This window comes from Grampus griseus, assembly GCF_964374135.1.
Source record: "Grampus griseus genome assembly, chromosome: 14".
Taxonomy (NCBI): Eukaryota; Metazoa; Chordata; class Mammalia; order Artiodactyla; family Delphinidae; genus Grampus; species Grampus griseus.
The window spans coordinates 58,685,972-58,706,584 of record NC_139008.1 but is presented as its reverse complement, the minus strand read 5'-3'; the positions used below and the strand labels follow the sequence as shown (position 1 = coordinate 58,706,584).

Sequence of the window (20,613 nt, the reverse complement as noted above, 5' to 3'; positions counted from 1 at the left end):
CTCATTTTACCTTGGAGGATATTTATGATTCTTTTAAAGCCTCCTCTTTGTTCCTGCAACTCTTTCCTTAGATGTTAACTTCTTGGTTTTGTGGTGTTGATTTTTCCCTTTTGGTGATTCTGGTTTATAAAGTGATCATCTCTGGTTTAAGGATTGCTATTCTCCTGTCAGTGGGTGCAGTGTCTGTTTACCAGTCTGTCAGGATGGATTGTAGGGGAGAGATGGGAAATACGGCCAGATGTGGGGGCTCCCCACTTCTGGGTAACAGCAGCTACGTGGATGTGTACTTATGCTTGGGCTCAAGTGCCTGTGCCCAGTGAAGACTTTGCCTCTTTGGAGGAGGGGGAGGGGAGTGTCTGGCCTGTCCAGTCGTGCCAAGTGTATTTCCCCACCATATCACTATGACTGCACCAGAGCCTGCTTCTGTTTCCCCATGGCAGCTACCCCATCGACAGCTTGGATGGAGCACCCATCTGCTCCCCGCACCTTCATAGCTGCTCCCAATTTTTATAGCATTTCTCTTTTCAGGGTTCTGGACAGTTATTGCCTCTATCAACTTCATTTTGCTGATGGTATCACTTCTTGTTTCTCAGAATTATTTTAGAAAATCAGTAAGTTTATATCTTTAGTCATTTCTAGGATTTAAGGTGGGAGGAGAAGGCATGTATGGCTAATGCAGTTTATCTTGTTGATCCAGTCTCCTTAAGCCATTTTTTGGGATGGATTTTTTTTTTTTTTTTTAGCTCCTCCGCATAGTATGCGGGATCCTAGTTCCCCTACCAGGGATCAAATCTGCGTCCCCTGCATTGGAAGCGCAGGAGTCTTAACCACTGGACTGCCAGGGAAGTCCTGGGATGCATTTTTTGGGATGGATTTTTGGGGAATGGGTATTAACTTTGAAACACCTGTTCCACTGATGGCCATTGAAACATGATGGATTGGTTGATACCAGGGTTTGAGAGAAATTGACCACTGGAGCTTATATGTTACATAGGGTTGGGAATTTCCTCTAGCCCTAGTTTGAGTACTAAACCAAAGCTCTGAAAAGTCTCAACATTTCTGTAAGGCAAGGGCAAGGATGAAGATGTTCATTCTCAATCTTTTTTTTCAGAGTTGAGGTTAATGAGTAGTCATTTTGCTGTTTTTTAATATTTCTCAGTGCAGTTTGGGCTTGTCTAAGAGGATTGTGTTGGCTTAACGTTGTAATATTTTTCTTCTTGATCTTTGTAATTCTTTTTTTAAGATTTGTTTCCAGATTAGACAGAATCATATTTCTTCTCCCAAAACCCTTTTTGTGTATATAGTTCTTGGAAACCTCAAGGTATGAAATAAATTGTTAATCTAATAAGTGTAAATTTAGTTTTCAGAAAAAAAGCTGTTCTGACTTTTTTTTCCTTCCCCATTTAGTTTTTCCTTGGTTTGGCTTGGATATTGGTGGGACCCTGGTCAAGCTGGTTTATTTTGAACCCAAAGACATCACTGCTGAAGAAGAAGAGGAAGAAGTGGAAAGTCTTAAAAGCATTCGAAAGTACCTGACCTCCAATGTGGCTTATGGGTCCACGGGTATTCGGGACGTGCACCTGGAGCTGAAGGATCTGACTCTGTGTGGACGCAAAGGCAATCTGCACTTTATACGCTTTCCCACTCATGACATGCCTGCTTTTATTCAAATGGGCAGAGATAAAAACTTCTCGAGTCTCCACACTGTCTTTTGTGCCACTGGAGGTGGAGCGTACAAATTTGAGCAGGATTTTCTCACAGTATGCATTTTTTAGCTTATATACAATTTATGGTAATCTGATTGTTAAAAATAACACCAATAGCAAGTGGTGGAATCATTTCCATCTCTAATGGAACTTGAATTTTCTTGAGTCAAGTTAAGATTAAATATCAGTTAGTGATAGGAGTTGCCATCTAGAGATTGTTGTATAGTTTACTTTTTGCCCAATTCAGATGAGTTGATGAGAATCAGAAGCACTAACAGCATAGCATTTTGTTGTTCTTTTAGTATGAAAAAATAGTAAAGCTGTAATAAGCACAGGAAGGAACTACCAGTGAGGAACAATATCATTGTCTTGAACAATGTGATTGAAAAATAATTTAAAAAATTAATGTCATTTCATGTTATAAAATTGTTTCCAACGTTATCTACCACATAATTTTTCTTATCCCCCTCATTTGTTTCTTGGCAATTTTACTATTTAGAAATATGAGGAACTCTGGTCCAAAGCAGTGTTTTTCAGGCCTCAGGGTTAGTCAGAGATGGTTGACAGCAGAGTCTGCTCTCCCCAAATGCCTTTTGATGTGTCCTGAGCTGCACACTTGTTAACAGGAGTCTGGATAGTAGGTGGAGTGCCAGTGGGCCCTTGATTTTGTTTTCATTCAGTGAACACTGTGTGTAAGGCCTTGAGGCTAGGTCATTTGAGGGTGGATGTGGGGGTAGATGGGAGAATTGATAGGCGAATTGGTCAAGGCTCTGACCTTCAGAGTGCAGTGTAGATTTAAAATATCTTCAGTGACCATGTTTTTAATGCCACCAATGAGAATGTTATTACAGAGATTCTGCCTTTGCCTATGTTGTTTTTCATTTTCTCCCTGCCCCCAGCCTTGCGTGTCATTGTATGATTTGTGACTTTGTCTTTCTTTGTCCTCTATCTTCTTTCTCCCATAACTGACCATAACCATAATATAGAATTGACATGAATTTTAAAACTGGTTTTGCATTCTTTGCTTGAATTTTCCTTGGTTGTTGGTTTACAGTGGTTTCTTTCCTACCTGTGAGTAAACGGGAAGGTAGGAGGAGAGGAGGTCCCCCTCCTTTGCGGTCACAGTGGACTCTGGATTATAACTGATAGGTAGAGGAGAAAACCTCTCGATTTCTGGGACCCTGTAGAGATGCCTTTGGAACATGTTTGAATACCATTTGGGCTGTTACCGGAGGTTGTGTGCTGTGTGCTAATCCAAGGAGAGGTGCAGAGTAGATTTTAGACTTTAGGGATTGGCTCTTATGCTGTTGGGATTTCTCATCTGTATGCACCAGCGCTGTCCTTGAAAACTGTGGGAAAATGAAATGCCTAACAAATCCTGTTTGTGCATCTGGAGTAACTATTATCTAATAAACCACAGTGAAGTATTTTTAAAAATATGGAGTTTACCCTGTTTCTTTTTTAATGTGAATCAGATTTCCTCACATTGTATTGAGTTTGCTTGTGGGTGCAACACATACATTATGAGTAACTTGAGTTAGTGAAATAACTTACGTATTTGGTCATCTGACTGTCAATTAGGCTGGGATTCATTAGGATTAATAGCACAGCAGGGTACTTCAGGTAACATGAATTATGGGAAAGATAAAAGGAGGTATTGGTTTGACATACAATGGCAGAAAACTACTTTTATTCCAGTAGGCTACCAGTGTAAAATGATTTTGCTTTGACATGAAAATGCTGGCACTTGAGATTCAAGTGTCAGGAAATCAGAATTGAATTCATTGTGGCAGGGAGGGCATGGGCAGATAAAATAAGGACAGTGATGAACGTTTTCAAGGGCTTGGGTTTCCTCAGAGGAGTAATTTAATATTCGTAATTAGGGATTACTTAAGGATTAAGATGAAGTTACCTATTAACTTCCATCTCCTTTGGATCAAAGTAAATTGAGTATAATGTAATCAAATGAGAGTTGAATTAAAGGGGGAGGACTTGCAGGGCTAAACTTGGTTTTAAACAGAAATAGGTGCTTTAGGGGTTTGAGGCATCTTTGTATTTGTCACATATATTGAGTAGGTAGATAATGCTGGTAGCATTCAAATGGGTTAGAAGTTCATAGAGTAAAAAGTGAAAGTTGTTTTATATCATCTCTGCAAAGTTACCACAGTTAAAAGTTCATGTATCTTTTTAGTTTTTCTGTGCATGACTGTGTATGACACATACACGTGCATATAAATATGGTTTTAAAGTAAGGCAAATTGGATCATGTTGTATAAAATATTTCTCAGCTTGTTTTGTTTTTTTTTTTGACTAAAAACATGTCTTGGAGTTCTTCCCACTTCAATTCTTAATTGAATAAAGATCCTCTTCATTCTCGGGACTTCCCTGGCGGTCCAGTGGTGAAGACTGCACTCCCACTGTAGGGGGCACGGGTTCGATCCCTGGTCGGGGAAGTAACATCCTGCATGCTTTGCGGCGTGGCCAAAAAAAAAAAAAGTATATATATTGATATATATGTATGTTTGTATAAAGATCCTCTTCATTCTTAATTGCTATACAATGTTCCATAATATGAATAATAATTTAATTATCCCTTTATTAATTATTTAAATGAAATTAAGTTGATAACAATGTTTTAAATTTTGATTCTGCTAAACTCCCCACATCCCTTGAGGCTGTAATCAGTTTAAATAGTGAAGTATTTTACTTTCTAATTGGATACTTTCAGTCCTTTGGCTGCAGATTATTAATAATAAAGTGTGGCCTACTTTGATACTGCTCTATAGCCTTGAAGATGGTCTTTGGAAGGTAGATGTTGGATTCCTTGTGGCTCCTGCCTTGTGTTTCCAGCTCCTTGCATCATTTAGACTTCTTAGAGTCTGCTTTCTGATGGGGCTGTGCCTTCAGCTGTGCTCCTGCCTCATGGTCCCCGTAAGCAGACATCTTGTTTTCTGCTTGGGTTTTGGCACATTTCTCCAGCTGCTGCGGTGGTTTGAATGTATTGGGTCTGTGGGAGCAGAATTCTGTCTTGTCAGTCCATCCCTATGTTTGTTGTCTCCAGATCTGTTTTGTAAAGCAAGCACAAATAGTACACATCCATGAGCACTTTTATGGTTTGTCTTATGTAGAGGGGAATGCCTTATTAAACAGAGTTTTTATTTCTGCTTGGCTTGTTAAAAAATCTGAATACATTTTTATTTCATTACAGATAGGTGATCTTCAGCTTTGCAAACTTGATGAACTAGATTGCTTAATAAAAGGAATTTTATACATTGACTCAGTTGGATTCAATGGACGGTCACAGTGCTATTACTTTGAAAACCCTGCTGATTCCGAAAAATGTCAGAAGTTACCATTTGATTTGAGAAATCCATACCCTCTGCTCCTGGTGAACATTGGCTCTGGAGTTAGCATCTTAGCAGTATATTCCAAAGATAATTATAAGCGGGTCACAGGTACCAGGTATGTCTTTTATATAAAGGTCATTGTTTATTCTTGATATCATAATGGGTTAAAACTGAGTTTTCAGGTACTGCATGTAAGAACATCTTCAAGAACCTGTTAAAATTATGTGAAAGATATGTTTCTCTGGGATTGTGCAAGCAAATATTGTTTCTCTGTGGAAATTCTGATTTCATGATCTACTTTTCTTTAATCTCTATTGCTGAAGATTTCACTACCATAGTTTCATAAAACATCTCATCAGCAGACTCATTGAGCCCAAGGTCCCTGCCCTCAGATAGTGTTATGATATGCATATACCATAAAGTAACCAAAGCTACTAGGTAGCATTTATAAGGAGAAGGCAAGGCAAGATCCCAGCTTTGAACTAGTTTAGATTTTACATGTATCCACACATACACATGGCCAGGGGATGTCTTGAGATCTAGAAGTTGAGGTACTGAGCAGTAGAAAAATGTTTGGGGGAGGGTAGTCTGAAAAGGGAGGATTAGGTGGCAGATGAGAATGAATACCTTTTGGTTTAAGGATCAGCGATCACTTGAGGAAAAACAGGAGCTGGGGATTGGGATAAACAAGTTTTTGAACAGGTGTCAGTTAAAGAATGAGAGGAGTAATTTTGGGAGAGAAAACACATTCATGGAGGAGTTCTAGTCGGGTAAGGGGGGCTGATGACCCAGGGTGACAAGATACTTGGATGAGGATGACTCGGGGCTTGCACTTGGAGAGAGAAAGGGAAGTGGTGCCACCATGGCCCTGGTGGGCTGATCTGCACCTGAGGCTCCTAGTATTCAGCAGGTGCCCAGACTGCATTGGGGACATGGGTAAAGAAGCGGGCCCTGTGTTTTGCTGCTTTGTTTGCTTGGCTTATGTGAATATGGTATCTTCAAGGTGTCCATTAGACACTTTATTTTTATCTTTTCACAGACTTGTTTCCTACTTAGTGGCATCTGTATGATTGGGATGGGGCAAGAGTGGGTTGATACATGAATATGGTTTTGGATTCATAAATAATACCTGCCTATTCTTATTTTGAAAAATGTTATAATGCTATGTTTGTTTTTAATCACAGTCTTGGAGGAGGAACTTTTTTTGGTCTTTGCTGTCTTCTTACTGGCTGTACCACATTTGAAGAAGCTCTTGAAATGGCATCACGTGGAGATAGCACCAAAGTGGATAAACTAGTACGAGACATTTATGGAGGGGACTATGAGAGGTTTGGACTGCCAGGCTGGGCTGTGGCTTCAAGGTAAGGGAAAGGGACGTGTGTGCTCTAAGAAATACAAGGTAATACAGTGGAATATTATCAGCCATAAAGAAGAACAAAATAATGCCATTTGCAGCAACATGGGTGGATGGACCTAGAGATTCTTATACTGAGTGAAGTAAGTCAGACAGAGGAGGACAAATACCATGTGATATCACTTTATATATGGAATCTTAAAAAAGGCTACAAATGAACTTATCTACAAAACCAAAATAGAGTTACAGATGTAGAAAATAAACTTATGGTTACGGAGGGGTAAGGGATGGGGGAGGAAGAATTGGAAGATTGGGATTGACACATACACACTACTATATATAAAACAGATGACTAATAAGGACCTACTGTATAGCACAGGGAACTCTATTCAATACTCTGTAATGGCCTATATGGGAAAAGAATCTAAAAAAGAGTGGCTATATTTATTTGTATAACAGATTCACTTTGCTGTACACCTGAAACTAACATAGCATTTTAAATCATTTATACCCCAATTAAAAAAAAATACAGGAATAAAATATTAAGTATTGGGTATATCTTTTACCCTTTAAATAGCTTTACATACTATGAAGTCACCTGTTTAAAGTGTGCAATTTAGTAGTTTCTAGTATATTTATAGAATTCTGCAGCCATCTTCATAATACAATTTTGAAACATTTTAATCATTCCAGAAAGAAACTTTGTATCTGTTAGCTGTCACTCTCCATTCCGCCACCCACAGTCCCTAGTAAACACTAGTCTATTTTCTGTCTCTCTATGGCATCATACAATATGTGATTTTTGTGACTGGGTTCTTTCACTCAGCATAGTATTTTCAAGGTTCATCCATGTAGTGGCATGAATCAGTACTTTGTTCCTTTTTACTACAGAATAATATTCTTTGTATGGATATACAATGTTGTATTTATCCATTTATCAGTTGATTATCTTTTGGGTTGCTTCAACTCTTTGGTTTATTATGAATAATGGGGCTATAAACATTCATGTACAAGTCTTTGTGTGGACATATGTTTTTTTTTTTTTTTTTTTTTTAACATCTTTATTGGGGTATAATTGGACATATGTTTTTAATTCTCTTGGGTATATACCTAGGAGTGGAATTGCTGGGTCATATGGTAACTCAGTGTTTAATCTTTTGAGGAACTGTCAAACTGTTGTCCAAAGTGGCTGTACCATTTTACAGTTTCACCAGCGTATATAAGAGTTTAAATTTCTCTACATCCTTGCCAATACTTGTTATTGTCTGTCTTTCGGGTTTTAATTGCCTTAATAGGTGTAAGGGGATCTCTCTTTTTTTTTTTTTTTTGGGATCTCTCATTTTGATTTGCACTTCCCTGATGACTGATGGTGTTGAACATCTTTTAATATACTTATTGGCTCTTTATTTTCTTTGGAGAAATGTCTGTTCAAGTCTTTGCTCATTTTTTAGTTGGATTCTTTGTCTTTTTATTATTGAATTGTAAGAATTCTTATATATTTTGGATACAGGTCCTTTATCAAGTATATAATTTGCAAATATTTTCTCCCAGTCTGTTGGTTGTCTTTTCACTTCTTGATGGTGGCCTTTGCAGCATAGAAGTTTTAAATTTTGATGAACTCATTCTTATCTATCTTCTCTCTCATCACTTGTGCTTTTGATGTCATGTATAAGAAATCATTGCCTAACCTAAGATCATGAAGACTGACTTCTGTATTTTTTTCTAAGCATTTTATAGTTTTAGCTCTTACATTTAGGTCTGTGATCCATTTTGAGTTCATTTTTGTGTGTGGTGTGAGGTAGAGGTTCAGATTCATTCTTTTGCATGTGGCTATATAGGATATATAGTTGTCCCAGCACCATTTGTTGGATAGACTATTATTTCCCCATTGAATTCTCTCAGCCCCTTTGTTGAAAATCACTTGACCATAAATGTATGGGTTTATTTTTGGACTCTCATTTCTATTGCATTGATCTGTATTTCTATCCTTATGCCAGTACCACACTGCTTTGATTACTGTAGCTTTGTAGTACTAAGTTTTGAGACTGAGAAGAGTGAGTCCTTCAACTTAATCTTCTTTTTCAAGATTATTTTGGCTAACCTGGGTCCCTTGACATTCCATGTGAATTTTAGGATCAGCTTGTTGATAATCTGCACTAAAAGGCAACTGAGATTTTGACAGGGATTGTGTTGAGTCTGTTAGGTCACTTTGGAAAGTATTGCCATCCTAACACTATCAGGTCTTCTGACCCAAGAAGATAGAATGTCTTTCCATTTAGATCATTGCTGTCATTTACCAATGTTTTGTAGTTTTCAGTGTACAAGTGTTATTCTCTTGTTAAATATATTCCTAAGCATTTTAGTCTCTTTGATGCTATTATAAATGGAATTGTTTTCTTAATTTCATTTTTGGATTGTTTAGAAATACAGTTGCTTCTTTGTGTATTGGGGCACATGGTTTTTAATAATAGAAAAGGCACTCATATACATATTTGTTTACTAATTTTAGGTACTTTGTAAATGCTGTAGATTTAATTTTCTATGTTTGTAGCATCTGCTCAATGATAATCAGTTCCTTTTCTGATTGGTTGGGTTTGTGATCAGGTCATAGTTATTTAGATATCAATTCTGCTGGTCAGGTACTTTGAAATACCTGATCTTCTAGGGAAATCTGAAACTCTTAAATAGTTTACTCAAGGACTCAGCTGTCAGATAAAGCAGTTTACCAGATGTGAATGTGACCATTTAGCTGAGTGGAACAGCTGTGCAGTTGGGGGCGAATTGCTAATTGAGGCATCTTCCTGAAATTTAGCCTGGTTGCAGAAGGAGCATGGTGCCTTCTATGGATCTGAATATGCAGATACGTGGCGTCAAAGCTAGATTTCAGTGGAAACCACAGGGAAAGCCATTTGCTCATTCAGAATGCTTGGGGTGTGGGAATTCCCTGGCAGTCCAGTGGTTAGGAGTCCGAGCTTCCACTGCAGGGGCCATGGGTTTGATCCCTGGCCAGGGAACTAAGATCCCACAAGCCATGCAGCGTGACCAAAAATAAAATAAAATAAAATAAAATAAAAGTTCATTAAAAAAAATATTTGAGGAAAAAACTAAAAACTAAACTAAACTAAAATTCTTTGTCATATTATTTTAAAAAAAAAGAATGCTTGAGTTCTTGAAGTTGCATTTCTATTTGAGCAGATGCTCTGTTATTTTGTAATAAAATGTTTGAATATTTGAACAGTGGTGCCCTGAAAGTTACTTTTGTCTTAGTAAAGTAACATTAAGTTCTATTGAGCTGTGTTGCCTTTGGTTTAGCAATGAGATATTTTTTTTCCATCATAGCTTTGGAAACATGATGAGCAAGGAGAAGCGAGAAGCTGTGAGTAAAGAGGACCTTGCCAGAGCGACTTTGATCACCATCACCAACAACATTGGCTCAATAGCAAGAATGTGTGCCCTTAATGAAGTAAGGGGACATGGATTTTTTTAGTTGCTCTGAGGAAAATACAGAACTTACTATGTGGGCCCCGCCTTGTATACGTCTGTTTTCTCTGAACAGTGCCTAAATGTAGTCTTAAGTGGTGGAGTTTGTTTCATTGGCAAAGTTAAAACGTTTCACCTGTAGATTAGTCTTAACACATTTTTTTGTCCTTACTCAAGATAAACACTGCTACTATCTAGAAGTAGAGGAAAAGTAGAGGAAGGTAGGGAAGGTAGCCAGTATTGCAGATGATGGGGACTGTTGGGTGGTGGTGATGGATGGCCATGCTGAATCTAGACGCCACGCCCACTGTTGAGCTCTAGAGTCCCTGGGAATGAATCCAGAGGAAGGCACTGAAGCTGGGAGAAGACTGAGTGGGCCGAGGAATGCCCACCCTGCTCCCCCTCCACTGCAGCAGAGCTGTCTTTGTGCTTTCAGCTTCTTTACAGTGCTGCCTTGTAGCATTCAGGTCAAGCAGCATTGTACAGGGCTATGAAAGAACTAAGAATGACCTTCCCTTGGGGATCCAGTTGGTGCTGCTTTATAGCTTATCCCTATTTATACACTTTTGTTTAAAATTATTCTTTTAAATAGATAATATAAGCATGTGATTTAAAAAGGAAACCTCAAGAGGTACAAAAGGATTGTCTCATTTTTAGTTAAAAATACTGTATCAGTATGAAGAAATTAAGAATTCTTTATTTGAATATTTTAACACTTCTGTTTTCTTTGTTACATGTTCCTTTAAGTCCTGTGCTTATGTATTTTAAGATATTTTAGTTGGTGTACATACCATTCTATGTTTTTTACTTAAATATTATAAATTGCATGGTTGTATATTTGATTACTTTTTATGTCATAAGTCATTCACATAGAACTGGGCATTTGGTTGCTTGCCAATGATAGCTCTGCAGTAAAGCTTTTTTTTTTTTTTTTTTTTTTGTGGTACGCGGGCCCCTCACTGTTGTGGCCTCTCCCGTCGCGGAGCACAGGCTCCAGACGCGCAAGGCTCAGCGGCCATGGCTCACGGGCCCAGCCGCTCCGTGGCATATGGGATCTTCCCGCACCGGGGCACGAACCCGTGTCCCCAACCCGTGTCCCCTGCATTGGCAGGCAAACTCTCAACCACTGCGCCACCAGGGAAGCCCGCAGTAAAGCATTTTTAAGCATGAAGCTGTTCCTTGGATGGATTTATTCTTGATAAGAGACTTACTCAGGAGTGAGATTTCTCATCTAAAGAATATCATACTTATGAATTGTGATAGGTATTGCCAAGATGCTTTGCACAAGGGCTGCATCAATTTAGATCGTTTTTAGCAATGAATGAATGGATTGGTTTTACCACAACTTGACTAATATTGGGGGTAGAATTTCAGTTAGTTGTTTGTTTTGCTAACTTTTTTTTATGGTGCCAATTTAAAATACAGTTTTATTTAAGACATTGCATTTTCCACTTAAAATACAGTGCTTATAAAGTGCAATTTTATTTCCTTTCCCTGTATACATATTCACTGTTCAAGTATCAAGAATGCCCAGTTGTTTACTATAGCAGCTCAGCTTTAAAACTGCCTTGGAATTTGCTACACATTTGGGTCCTTCAGTGTTTTTTGTGAAACAATGCTAAATCTATACTGGGTTGGCTTAATCAACCTCTTCAGTGGTGGGTGCGGAGGAGGCACCACCAGATGGAGGAGCTCGGCCCCCAGGCATTCCTCCTGGTATGTGCCTCCTGCACTCTCTGGTACAGCTTGGTAATGATGGAGTTGCAGATTTTTTTCCAGCTCCTTCTGCTGATGTTCGAATTCTTCCTTCTCCGCAGGATGTAAGATCTTGGGTCACTCAGACATCCAAGGAAGGAAGCTGCCAACATCTGGAGTTCTTTGCTAACTTTTAATGGATCTAAAATTTTACTTTTTTTGCTCACTTAGTGAGGTTGAATTTTTTTGTCTGTGATATTTCTTGTATAATTTGCCTATTTGTGTTACTTTTCTTCTTTGAATTGGGTCTTAATATTTTTTACTTATCTGTATAAAACTTTTTATTTAATTGTAGTTATTGTTTGTCATATTTAATTCAAATGCTTTTCCTAATCTGTATTCTCCTGTGACATTTTCTGGCATACTTTGAAGTAGGTTTAGAGTTGTCTGGGGGTCAAATTTAAGTAGCCCTGGATCAACTGGATTAAATGTAAATACTTTTTTTTGATCAGCAGTCAACTTGCTGCTAAAAACTATGTACATGGTACTCTCTTTGGGGTAGCTTTTATGAGAGAACAGAAATTAAGATGAAAACTAATTGCCTTTTTTTTTTTGATGTGCTCAGAACATTAACCAGGTGGTATTTGTTGGAAATTTCTTGAGAATTAATACGATCGCCATGCGGCTTTTGGCATATGCTTTGGATTATTGGTCCAAGGGACAGTTGAAAGCACTTTTTTCGGAACATGAGGTAAGCAGACTTACTTCCTGTGACATGTTACCTTCATAAAGGGCATGCAGTTCATGCTGCGCTGGAATTTGAAGTAGTACTTATTTGTTTCTGTACTTGTATAATATGGGTTAACTTTGGTCATGTTCAAAAGCTGTTTCTTACCTGATTTAATGTAAGGTAGATATTTGGTTAATTTAATTTTGAGCTTCAGTTTTAAAGAAGAAAGTCTTGATAAACAGCCAGCTATATTACAGATGCCATATTCTTTTCTGAACCGTCCTTTATATTTTCCCCATTGCAATTTGCACTTACTTTGTAAATGCACTTACTCTGAGTTCTTTTTTCATTTTTTGATGTCAGTGTTTATGTATTGATGTAGTTCATGTGCCAGTTTACCAGTTATTTAAGATGTATGTTCTAAAAACAACTAGATCAGTAAAAAGCATTCCAGGATTAGAGCCACACTATCATAAGAACATAACACATCGACAGGCTATGTGGAAAAGAATAACTGAATTGCTCAACCTGATAATCCTATTTTGGAAAGTGCCTTTCTGTTTTTCAGTTTGAGGAACAGAACCAGAGCTATGGAAGGGACTTTCTCTTTCCTCCCCTTGGTTGTGGGGCAGTTGGACTCTTTAAAGTGTTAAAGTGGATTGTAGATAGTGTTATTATGAACATTTTTCAGAATTGTATTTGCCTATTTACTTTAACAGTGTTTCTATGAATTGACAGAAATCAAAGTAGGATTTGAAGTAATATGAAGAGGCTATTTTTTCTTTTAAGGTTGCTTTAAGTTTTTCCTTTTAAGTTGCTTAAGTTCATAGTTAAAACCCAAAGTGCATAATTCCCCATATCAAAAAGCTTAAAGTTTAAGTTATCTAACTTTCTTTTTACCTCTAATCTTATTATATTAGTAAATCAGTACTGAATTATCAGTTTCTTATAACTTTTATATGCATCTTGCTTTTTGTGATCTTTGACCTGTTTTATTTTGCTTAATATTAGAATAAAAATAAATCCTGTTTAATGCTGTATCTTAGTATAACTTGCCTCCTGCTGAGTTTCTACCTCTTTTGAACCTTTTTCAAGGCAGAATGTGGAGGTTTCTTAGGTTAACTTTTTTCTTTTAACTTACGTCTTCATATCATAATAATTACGACATGAACCCTTTATGTTTTGTTTTTCCCATTTTGACTTCCTCTCTGGTTAGCCTGTTGGCTCTGTTTGTCTCTGTGTTTTCCATTTACATTCGTGCCTCTGGCTCTGATGTCGATCTCTGTACTTCTGGAACTCTGATTATTTTAGGTTCTCTGAGTCATGAAATATTCTTCTGTCTGCACACTGAAGTCAGTGTGTCTACTGTTGTGAAAGCTTTGTATAGATTCTTCTCAAGCCTTTCTCTTTCATTGTTTACTGTTCTCATCTTACACTTCTTGGCTTGTAACAACCTCTGTCTTTTACTAGATAGTAGCTTTTGGGTCTTCAGTGGAACTCACTATAATGGTTAACTTTATCCCTTCTTCTTTTGTTGTAAAATAAAACACAGATACAGAAAACCACTTTATATGTAAAGCTAACTGTTACAAAGTGAACACCCTTGGGACTTCCTTGGCGGTCCAGCAGTTAAAGCTGTGTGCTTCCACTGCAGGGGGCGTAGGTTCCATCCCTGGTCAGGGAACTAAGTTCCTGCGTGCTGCGGCCAAAAAAATTAAAAAAATAAAATAAATAAAGTGAACACCCTTGAATTCTGTCCTCTGGCTGTAATTGTGGGTTTCTGAGTGTGGCTGAGTCTTGCTCAGTTGTGTCCCTTCTACAGTTTCTGACTTTCTCTCATAATACATTCATGTGGCTGCTTACTTATTTATTTTTTATTATTTTTAATATTTATTTACTTGGCTGCGTCAGGTCTTAGTTGCGGCAAACGGGATCTTCGTTGTGGCATGCAGTATCTTTCTTTTTGGCATGCGGGCTGTTTGTTGCAGTGCGCAGGCTTTTCTAGTTGAGGTGTGCGGGCGAGTGCATGGGCTCTGTAGTTGTGGCGCACGGGCTTAGTTGCCCTGCGGCATGTGGGATCTTAGTTCCCTGACCAGGGATTGAACCTGTGTTCCCTGTATTGGAAGGCAGATGCTTAACCACTGGACCACTGGGGAAGTCCCCATGGCTGCTTATTTTTAAAGCCAAAAAAGAGTGAAAGGGCAGGCCTCTCTGTTGTGTGGCCACATGTTCTTTGGAGAAGCTTTTCTTGGAAAATAGACTAAACCTTAGTTATTTATATTTCAGAGACTTCTCATATGTTCTTTTTTTTAAAAAAAATTATTTATTTATGGCTGAGTTGGGTCTTCGTTACAGTGCGTGGGCTTCTTATTTTGGTGGCTTCTCTTGTTGCGGAGCACGGGCTCTAGAGTGCAGGCTCAGTAGTTGTAGCGCACTGGCTTAGTTGCTCCGCGGCATGTGGGATCTTCCGGACCAGGACTCGAACCCGTGTCCCCTGCATTGGCAGGCAGATTCTTAACCACTGTGCCACCAGGGAAGTCCCTCATATGTTCTTCTAATCCATAGCAGGTCTTCCAGGATCTTCCCATATTCCTTCTTCAGTCACTTCTTTCTTTCTTACAGTACTTTACTGTCTGATTGCATCCTTTGGAGACCTTGATGGATTCTGTATCGTTGTACGATTATTCTCTGATTCCTGCTGATTTCTGCCAGTATGGGTTTTGCCTCATTTTCTTTTATATTTAATCCTTGTTTAGGTTTCTTGTTTGGGTTGTCATGTCTTGGTTGTATTTGGCCTTGATTACTTACTTCAGGAGATGGTCCTGTAATGTCTTCAGCTGCTGCTTCTCTGTCTCATGCCTCTGCCTTCCCCTCAGTTGCTTCTGTTCTTCAGATGTTGCTCCTCTGTCCTCACCCTTCTCTACACGTTGCCTGAAGGTTCTGTTGTCCAATTCTCTGCTGCTCACCTCTGCCAGTACTGCCCTGACTGCTGCCCCGCTCCAAATCCAGACATCCGGTGACTTTCTGGGTGTAGCTGCTTGGCTGCCTGGGGCACCTCAGCTTTGCACATCCTGTATGGAACCCTCTTCCTTGCTCTCCACATCTCTTGCTCCTGTGTCCTTGTTCTCTCAGGGGTGGTGTGACCGGATGTATGGGAGGGACATCAACATGTCTGCCACCCTCATCCGCTTCTTCAGGCGAGTCTTGAACCCATCCCACCCCCATCTTTCCACCCTCATCCCAGCTAGCCCTCGCCCTCTGTGACCTGTCCCCGCTTCTCCTTCATTGCACTTCATGTCTCATCTTCCCTTCATTCCAGAGTTGTCTGGAAATGCTCCAGGCCCCCCTGTTGCTTCTCACCGCCTCATTCTGCAGGAGACGGCCCAGGCACCGTCCTTTACCAGGGGTAACTGGGCTGCTCTGGGCCTCATAACTTGTGGAGCCCCAATTGTGGGCTCTGGTCTGATGTGCCAGAGTGTCCTTCCCCCGCTGCCTGGGAGCTCTGCAGAGCTTCTCTGCTCCCAGGCTGGCCTTGGGCTCAGCAAAATGGGAGTCAGGAAATGGGTGTCAGGAATTAAGGGCTGTGTTGGCTTTAATGCTAGGAATCATATTCATGGTAATTTAAATAAGTCAAAGGAGAATTGCTCTTATTTTTTTCTTTCTTTTTCTTTTTTTTTTTTTCAGGGTTATTTTGGAGCTGTTGGAGCACTCCTTGAGCTATTGAAGATCCCCTGATTGTTACCTGGGGAGGGGTTCCTGGAACCTTCCACAATGGGATTTGTGGACTTGTTTTTTTAAGAGACTTACTCAGTTTTATGATTGTGTACTACCTGAATCAAAGCGAGAAAGGACAAATGTATTTTTCTAAGTCATCAAGATAAATCTTAATAACCAGTAAGGAAAGATACATATTAAAAAAAAAAAAAGTGGACCATGTCCATGTTGGTGAGAATTCTCTGTATTTAAGTTGCTCTTCAGTATAGCTTTGTTCAACTTGCTGTGTATTTTTGAAATTCAGCATCACTTTGTGGAGCCACTTCAGGGGAGGAGAGCTGTTCTGTGTTCAACGGGCTGTGGTTTTGTGTCCTGTTGAACTAGCTAAATGTAAGGCAAGCTATTGATACTATGTATTATAATCTAATCACAATTTTATCAGTGAGGCCTTGGAGATCATCTTAATGTGCATTAACGCTGGTGTTCATTTAGCTTGTGTGAATGTATTGAAAAACATGTTTCAAGGTTCTACAGACTTATTGGGCAGGTTAATTCTGTGCCTTTAACAGTTAAGCAACTTTTGGAAGGGCAGTTCCAGCTTGTTTACACTGTAGATCCTGGGAAGGTCTGTTTGGAGGGAAAGGACTTCTCCCCTGGGCAGAATTTCCTTGGGTAGTGGAGGGATAATTGATGTGATGGAAGTGAGTAAGATAGTAGAAAAAGCACATCTGGAAGACTAAAAGCAGACAAAGAGGGCTGCCAGTATCGACAGCTTTTCAAGGAGTGGGGGGAATCTGGTTATTTCAGGCTGGTAGAGAGGGAGGAATTGAGGTGTCCATTGATTAGCTCATGGAGAGCAGGGCGGGGCTCTCCCGCCTTCTGCTCCCTGCCTTGTGCTTGCTGGAAACTGCCTGGGAGGCTGGCTCAGTTGGATCTAGTGGAGGGGCTGCGTGTGGGAGGCTCAAAAGGCTGCTTGAGGAGAGACAGGTTTCTAGATGGAGTCTTGGTAGAGGTTGGCTTCTTCCTCTGGACCGAGGAATGGAGCCAGCGTGAGCCTGTTCACTGCCCATGGAGATGCAGGTTGACCTCTGAGGCCTTGTGGGGTCCCGCCTGCTCTCCCCGCAGTTACTGTGCTCACAAGGCTGTCCCATTGCTTTTTTTTTTTTTTAACATCTTTATTGGGGTATAATTGCTTTACAATGGTGTGTTAGTTTCTGCTTTATAACAAAGTGAATCAGTTATACATATACATATGTTCCCATATGTCTTCCCTCTTGCGTCTCCCTCCCTCCCACCCTCCCTATCCCACCCCTCCAGGCTGTCACAAAGCACTGAGCCAATATGTGCTATTGCTTTTTGTGGGTCGTGTCATGCAGCCCTTGTCATCTCCATAACTTAACAGAGGAGGAAACTGCCCAAAGTCACACAGCTAGAATCCGGCAGAGCCCCCTTTCCTCTTGTGCCTTGAAGTCACCTTCCACCTCCATGGATTCACCACTTCCTGCTCTTGAGAAACTGCCTCTGTGACTTCTTTTTGTGCCTTGTGCTCAGCCCATCCTTCTTACTCCAGTGAATCTCGTTGCTAAATATAATGGACATTTCATGTTCTCATCCTCCTCAGTTCTAACACTGCAGACCCCTCTTGCGTTTCCTTCTATCTCCTAGGCCACTTTGTCTCTGCCAATTTATTCTCCACTGAAGATAATTAGATATTGCTAGCCCTCAGGCTCAATCCTTGATCTCCTTAAGCAGTCATCAGCACTCACCTTGACTCTGATTTCTAAGGTAGCATATCTGGCCCAGCCCTTGCCTCTGAGCTCCAGTCCCAAGGCATTGACTGCCTTCTCTTCCCTCTTCCCCTTTCCCGCTTCCCTTCTCTTCTGTATCTCCAAGGCCATCTTTACACAGAAATGTCTCCATCCTCTTCCCTGAAGCTCCGCCAGCATCCTCTCCCAGTTTCCTGCCACTTCACTACCTCCAGTTTGTGAGATGCATGTAAACTCAGTCTTGTCACCACAGCTACCACTCTGGTCTAAGCCACTGCCCTGTTTCATCTTAGCAGTTATCCCTTCCAGTCAGCCCTCCAAATACTAGCCTGAGGGTCCCATCCCACACTCACCTGTTAGAGGCAGTGGGGGTGGTAGTGGCTGTGGTCATGGTCCAGGTGTGAAAGGAAGGTGGCCAAACCAAGATGGGAGCAGTGGATGGTCAGGTAGAGAGGGATGCTTTAGAGGGTTGAGTTTAGAGATGTGGAGATTGGAAGTGGGGGAAGGAGGTTCTGTGAGGGCACCTAGGCTTGCTGGGGAGACTTGGTTTTGGGCTGCCTGATTTTTGATGCCAAATAGGTATCTGGATATTTAGGTCAGAGACCTGAGAATGATGTGCATGTAGGTGGGTAAAACGTAGGTGGGAATTTAGTGAATCCCAAGGTAGAGTGAGAATAACAAGAGATGTGCAGACAAGGAAGAGGCTGCGAAGAACACCGAAGAGTGGTCAGAGGGGACTAGTGCAGGGGGCCCGTTGCTCTGGAGACTTGAGGGGAGAGGAGCTCTCCAGGCACCTGCATTAAGAGGAGGTTTCAGAGGTGGCACAGATTTGGTTGCAGGGCCATGGGTGGCCTTGAGGGGGAGCAGTTTCCCTGAAGCTATGGGGCCAAAGCTGAGCTACAGAGTCCTAGTGAGGGTTGGTGAGTAGAAACAGTAGCTGCCACAGGATGGCTTTGGACCAGGAGATGTTTTTTTCTCCTCCCAACAGAATAGTTGGTATTTCCAGACCTGGGTTATAGCTAGGGGGGTGAGGCGTGGGCCGGTTCCACCACTGCAACCTCCTGAGCACTGGTGTCCACATTTGGGAGACTGCTTGACTGTGTCCAGCCACACCTGTGGTGCTGAGGCCAGGGTGGCAGGGGGGCCTTGGCCTCTCTGCCTTCTCCTTTGCTGTGGCCTGGTGCTCCACTCATCACCCCTGACTGGCACCCCACACCATGGGAAGAGATAAGCCAGGCTCCTCTGTCACAATCACCTGTTGCTGTTGACCAATTCTGTTTGTTCAGAACCACTCTTCAGCTCTTGCTACATGGGCTTAAGTGGGATGTGGGTGACCAAGGGTGTGTACATGCTCAGCACAAAGTATTTTTAAAATCTGCTTTTTATTTACATTTAAGTCAGTTACATGCATGTCTTATTTTTTAAACAAGAGTAATTAGCAAAATGCATTAAAATTTTAAAATAGCAATTAAATATACAAAAATATATAGCTTACAAAAAACTGCGAATGTTTAAAAATATTCTGCTGCATAATTCTTGGTGTACAAACATGTCTATGAAACCTGAGGTTCAGCATTTCATAAACCTTTTTTTGAGGGAGTTATACGATATCTAGTGAATAAACCCCAATAGGCTTAAAACTATAGGACTAATATCCACTCTTTCTGGCAAAGATCTGTCAAGAGACCCAGAGATGACAGTTCAGGAACACTCTCTTGGAAGACTGAGCTGTTACCAGGAAGGACTTCCTAACACTAGCCTCATCTGCCTCTCCTGCTCTAGCGGGGGTGCCTGGGAGGGAAGGGGTGGATGGAGGGATGGTGTGCACCTGGCCCGAGACACAGGTCCGCCAGGCTTGTACTGGCCTAGGGAGCTGAGAGGGGCTTCATGGAAGAATAGACAAGTCCTTTGACACTGGTGGGGCCCACAATGTGGGTACATGTCCCTGGAGCAGGGAGGCCCTGACACTACAGCCACAGAAGGGAGCACTGGGTCGGTAAGCCAAGTGTGCTGATGCTTGGTCTAAAAGTGGAATAAAACTGCATCTTGCAACAACAATTTAGGCTCTGAAGCTGAACTGGAATAATATTTACTGAACAAGCCCCTCTGTTTTCCTCATGTTCCCAATCAAATGGAAGCACATTCCATGGCACGTGGAAGCCTTCGTTAATCTACTAAAGGAACATGACCCAGCATTTTCCAGTTAACAACTGCAAATTTCACCAGAATTTAGACACTTTCATCTCCTTTACTCAAATTCCTAAATGCTAACAATGAAAAAGACAAGAGGTTCATCAAATGACAGAAGAGTGGAGTTTCACATACAATTCCTTTGCAAGTTTCAGGTCAGGGGCCCAAGTTGCACTTTTAATCTAGGGAATCCCTGGGCTGCTGTTCTGTGTGGCAGGATACCAGGGAGGTGGGTGAGGAATGAGAGGCACAAGTCCATGCCCCTCCCTTCAAGGCTGCTGGAGGAAGCAGCTTTAACCTGGATCTCCTGCAGGGGCAAGAATGAACTTAATTGTTTTTTAAAGAAAATGTTGGTGGGATAATTGCTGTTGTTGAAAAAATGTTGGGTGAGGAGAAATTCTATGGGAACGTTTTCTTTTTAGTGTGTTCATAAAGAGTGGGAAGGGAAAGGGAGTAGCTTCATGAACTTGAACGTTCGGCCATATCTGCTGTTAATGCTGAGGCAGCTGACCACCTATTTGCTTAGCAACATCTGAGACATCTGCCCCACAAAACAGAAGGATGTCTCAGCCTTCAGTTACTGCTGCTTCTCAAACTCCTGCCTCAAAAACATGGGCTTGCCTAAGAAACC

At 40.8% G+C, this 20,613-nt stretch overlaps 1 protein-coding gene across 3 annotated transcripts in view; it reads left to right on the top strand.

The window, feature by feature from the left end:
- The window catches only part of PANK2 (pantothenate kinase 2), a 28,497-nt gene extending 11,493 nt beyond the window's left edge, over positions 1-17,004 (top strand). For 2 of the 3 annotated variants that reach the window (XM_082670135.1, XM_082670136.1), the window contains exons 2-7: positions 1,408-1,760; positions 4,915-5,168; positions 6,238-6,414; positions 9,747-9,870; positions 12,208-12,333; positions 15,997-17,004. In XM_082670135.1, the coding sequence (XP_082526261.1) occupies positions 1,408-1,760; positions 4,915-5,168; positions 6,238-6,414; positions 9,747-9,870; positions 12,208-12,333; positions 15,997-16,047 (1,085 nt within the window). In that variant the 3' untranslated portion in view covers positions 16,048-17,004. Of the gene's footprint in view, positions 1-1,407; positions 1,761-4,419; positions 4,638-4,914; positions 5,169-6,237; positions 6,415-9,746; positions 9,871-12,207; positions 12,334-15,996 lie in introns of those variants that run through there. The other variant, XM_082670137.1, reaches the window with a different exon arrangement.
- Positions 17,005-20,613: the final 3,609 nt, after the last annotated feature.